The following is a 4,286-nucleotide window of genomic DNA, read 5'->3' as shown; positions in this document are numbered from 1 at the left end:
TACGCACAAGATTGTTTTAAGACAAACATGATTTTGATGTAGGTACTGTGAATGTGATATGTACATATTCTGTTCGTTTATGGATACATGTCTCTGTAATGGGGAACAAAACTGTATGAACAGGTTTATAGAATAACATGAGTAAAGAACTTTACATGCATAGCATTCATTCATTCGCTTGTTTCTCTCTCTCTCTCTCTCTCTCTCTCTCTCTCTCTCTCTCTCTCTCTCTCTCTCACACACACACACACACACACACACACACACACACACACACACACACACACACACACACACACACAATCATCATGGTATCTGAAGCAGTAAAAAAGGCTGGAGGTTGCACTAGGTTTACGCCGACTAAATCTATGATTGAATGCTTGAAGTCATGGTGATGATATAAATGAGGAAGAGGTGGTGGAGGAGTAGGACAATTAATGAAGAGTAATGACGACTTCTTTAAATGGTATTGGATATGTAAATAAAATGTCTGTATAGCTAATACAGTAATTATGTAAATAAAAAAAACTCATAAAATTGTTTTATTATTTCACTCTTCATGTAATGCTTCCTGAATTTGAGAGATCAGCTAATTTAGGTCAGGTATACCTCTCACGTTTTCTTTCAAACTAATGAGGAAATACTCGGTGAGGAAATATAGCAACGCTGCTGTAGTCTTCTCCACAACGCAGGATAGGTGGGTTTGGTCGGGAAGTTTAGGTCGTTCAGTAGGCAATAACAAGGGTGGTCTCACCATGCCTAGCACAGTGGAAAAGAAAAAAATAGCACTGTGTGGAGTAATACTTGCAGTGTGTTTAAGAAAAAAGGAAAAAAAAGATAGAGTGCAGAAGAGAGAGTGGTGTAGAGAGTGGTTGCGTAGAAGAGGAGAGTTGGGAAGTCATGTGACTATATTACGTGAACTCCAACATGAACCTGAGCATGAATTTATCAAGTACATGAGAATGGATGTAAATAGTTTCTATACACTACTTGCAAAAGTGGAACCGTACATAAGAAAGCAGGATACCAATTTGAGGCAGAGTATTAAGTGCCAGAATCTCGCCTGGAAGCAACGCTCAGATTTTTAGCATCTGGGTGCTCATATACATCGCTGCAATATACCACGAGGATATCAAAGCAGAGTTTGTCTCTAATTATACCGGAGACATGTGAAGCCATATATGCAGTTCTCAAAGATGATTATTTAAAGGTGAGTGTTTGTTTAAAGGTTAATGATAACATCACTTTCACACCAAGTAATCTTATATTTTCTATGCTAATTATGAATAATGCCAAATTGTGTATCCTGACGAACCCTTCCCAAAAAAACAAGTAATGGTAATTTATATCAACAATAAACAGTAATATAAATGTGAAAAACTACTCTTTAACCATTGATGTCGACGAAAGACGACAAAGTTTAGCAAGAAAAAGAACATCATAAATTAGTTTTTCTGCATAAATTTTGGTTTCCCCTTTCAATTGTCGAAGATCGTTTGCAACTACGGTTGAAAAAGCAGTACAATCATCAGCAGTGTCCTGTGTAGACGACAATTCCCGCAGCTGGTGGAGGGCTTCCCGCATAATATCGTCTGCATCGTCACGCATCCTTTTGCCTGATCGATTGGCAGTATTCACTGTAGTAGAGGTGTTACTTCTGGCTGCATTGTCCGTATTGTCCGTAGGACATGCAGTAGACACTGCAGGCGGTGTCATTACAGGTGTTGTTGCTGCAAGAGATGTTTCACCAACTCCCATCAGTACTGGATAGTTGAAAATCTGTAATATTGAGAGTAGACACGTGTAGTGCAATATATATATATATATATATATATATATATATATATATATATATATATGTATATATATATATATATATATATGTGTGTGTGTGTGTGTATATCTCAGGAATTTTTTGTTTTTTTTCTTTTGAGAGAGAGAGAGAGAGAGAGGGGGGGGAAGCGAAAAAATAAACAAAATAGAAATAGAAAATAGAAAAAGAAGAGGGAGAGAAAGATTGACTGCTTGGTTATGAAAGTATGCAGGTTAAAGGTCATGGAATTGAGTCATTATATTTGCTTAATCTAAAGTTCACTGACATACTGCTTCTACATTTCATTTACAGACACCTACAACCCCAGAGGAATGGATGCGTGTGGCACATGGTTTTCAAACAAGATGGGATTTCCCAAACTGTTTGGGGGCTATTGACGGGAAACATGTGTTGATAAGGCCTCCACCTGATAGTGGTTCGTACTTCTTTAATTACAAAGGAAGCCACAGCATCGTACTCCTTGCCATATGTGATGCAAACTGTGAATTTATATATGTAGACATAGGCACAAATGGGTAGATATCAGACGGAGGCGTGTGGGACAACTGTACTCTAAATACTCGTATTGCAAGTCAAACTGCTGGTCTGCCAGGATCTAATGGTTACCGGAAGTGAGATGACACTACCATACTTTGTTTTGTGGCAGACGAAGCATTTCAGAGTGGAAGGGAACGTATTTTCTCATATCGTCTCTCCAGGGCAAGACGTACTATAGAAAATGCATTTGGCATTTTGGCAAACAGATTTCGCGTGTTTATGTCACCTTTTCAACCACCTCCATCATAAATTGATACCATAGTTTTAGCATGCACACTCTGCATAACTTCCTCAGGAGAGACCATGTGAGCCACTACACGCCTGAAGGATGTTTAGTGTAGAGGATTTGTCAGTAGGACACATTATTCCTGGAAGCTGGCGACAAACTTATGAATTACCAGGGCTACAGAGGGTGAGCCGGAATGACATGGCTGATGCCAGGAATGTCCGTGAACAATATATGCAGTATTTTAATGGAGAAGGGGCAGTGCCATGGCAGTATAGATCGATAAATGATTAATAATTGTGTTAATTACCTCTTTGCTTAGCTATCAATGTAGTGCATTTTTATGTAAACTTAAAATTTTTAGTCACGGGAAAATACAGTATTATGATGATGATAATAATAATAATAATAATAATAATAATAATAAATAATAATAATAATAAAATAATAATAATAATAATAATAATAATAATAATAATAATAATAATAATAATAATAAATGAACCGTTATGTACGTAGCTTTTCTTTCTTCCTCCACCATAAACGAGTATATGCATATCGGCATCATAAACCTCGTTATCATTGTTCATACTGGAAAAATCATTACTAGAGTATGTGCTCACATATTCCTTTCACGCACTATTTTATGAATTTATCACGACACACATCCTGTCTGTTCACATAGTTAATATCTGTTCTTGAGAGAGAGAGAGTACAAAAAATGATGATGATAACTATATTTACAATGATGTATTGGTTATTCTTGACATAAGTTTTTTAAATATAGCCACAAATGTAGAATACAGATCTGGAATAACTTATTTTGTTGCTAAAAATGTTTGCGAAATTTCATAAAACAGCACAAGCAACAATATATATATATATATATATATATATATATATATATATATATATATATTATATATATATTGTGTGTGTGTGTTAAAATTAGATAAAAAAAAATTTAAGTATCATTGAGAATTATGAATAGCATAAAACACCCAAGGAGATATGTCAAACACAATATGATAATCCAATGCTAAAATCATCAATAAAATAAGAAACAGACAGACACACACCGTACATACCTCATGATCAGAATGTTCCTCCTCACCTGTATCGTTGGTGGCATTATCTATGTTTGAGAGAGATGGTCTGATTGTGTCACCATCATTAAGGAAAGAAAGGTCATTAAAACACCATAATCTGGGGATGTAAATGTCGTCTATCCCAGCTCCTGACTTGCGTGAGTTTTCAACCAATCGCATTTCACGTCTGTGTTGATTTCGCAGGGTTTCTATTTTCCGTTTTATATCCCCTGTGGTAATGGCAGCACATGTCTTGCGTAATTCCGCGGCCATTGCTGTCAAAGCCGCTACACGTTTAGCTCTGTCCTTGTACATGTCACTTTTGACATTCCATAGGCATGGATGTTGGCGGTACAAGTCAATTAATTGTATGATTTCTTCTCTTGACCAGTGAATGTTTGTAGTTTCTTTGCCGGGCATAAGGACTTTATACTTAGAACACTCTTTTGTAAGTGAGCGATCGAGAATAAACTATGGTCCTGGAAACCGATTGTGCTTGACACCATCGTTTGGTTAAACAAACCACCGGACACGTCAGTTTCTGGCGTTTTACTCAACTACACTCACGGGTTTTACTCGCTAGTTTGCCCGTGATTTCCCC

At 36.7% G+C, this 4,286-nt stretch overlaps 1 protein-coding gene across 1 annotated transcript; it reads right to left on the bottom strand.

Moving 5' to 3' along the window:
* Positions 1–1,245: 1,245 nt before the first annotated feature.
* On the bottom strand, positions 1,246–4,039 carry LOC135202507 (uncharacterized). Its single transcript, XM_064231936.1, has 2 exons — positions 3,686–4,039; positions 1,246–1,779 (listed from the first exon to the last, which is right to left on the bottom strand). The coding sequence occupies exons 1-2, from the start codon at positions 3,998–4,000 to the stop codon at positions 1,381–1,383; spliced, it is 714 nt and encodes a 237-aa protein (XP_064088006.1). The 5' UTR covers positions 4,001–4,039; the 3' UTR covers positions 1,246–1,380.
* Positions 4,040–4,286: the final 247 nt, after the last annotated feature.

Source organism: Macrobrachium nipponense, chromosome 30 (assembly GCF_015104395.2).
Source record: "Macrobrachium nipponense isolate FS-2020 chromosome 30, ASM1510439v2, whole genome shotgun sequence".
NCBI lineage: Eukaryota > Metazoa > Arthropoda > Malacostraca > Decapoda > Palaemonidae > Macrobrachium > Macrobrachium nipponense.
The sequence above is the reverse complement of the archived record's forward strand: the minus strand, read 5'-3'. Positions and strand labels throughout refer to the sequence as shown.

Excerpts from the sequence above, each read along its gene's own strand:
- LOC135202507 (XM_064231936.1), bottom strand. The coding sequence starts at position 4,000 with ATGTACAAGGACAGAGCTAAACGTGTAGCGGCTTTGACAGCAATGGCC. Across the intron at positions 1,780-3,685 it reads AGGAACATTCTGATCATGAG|ATTTTCAACTATCCAGTACT; the intron begins GTATGTACGGTG and ends TCAATATTACAG.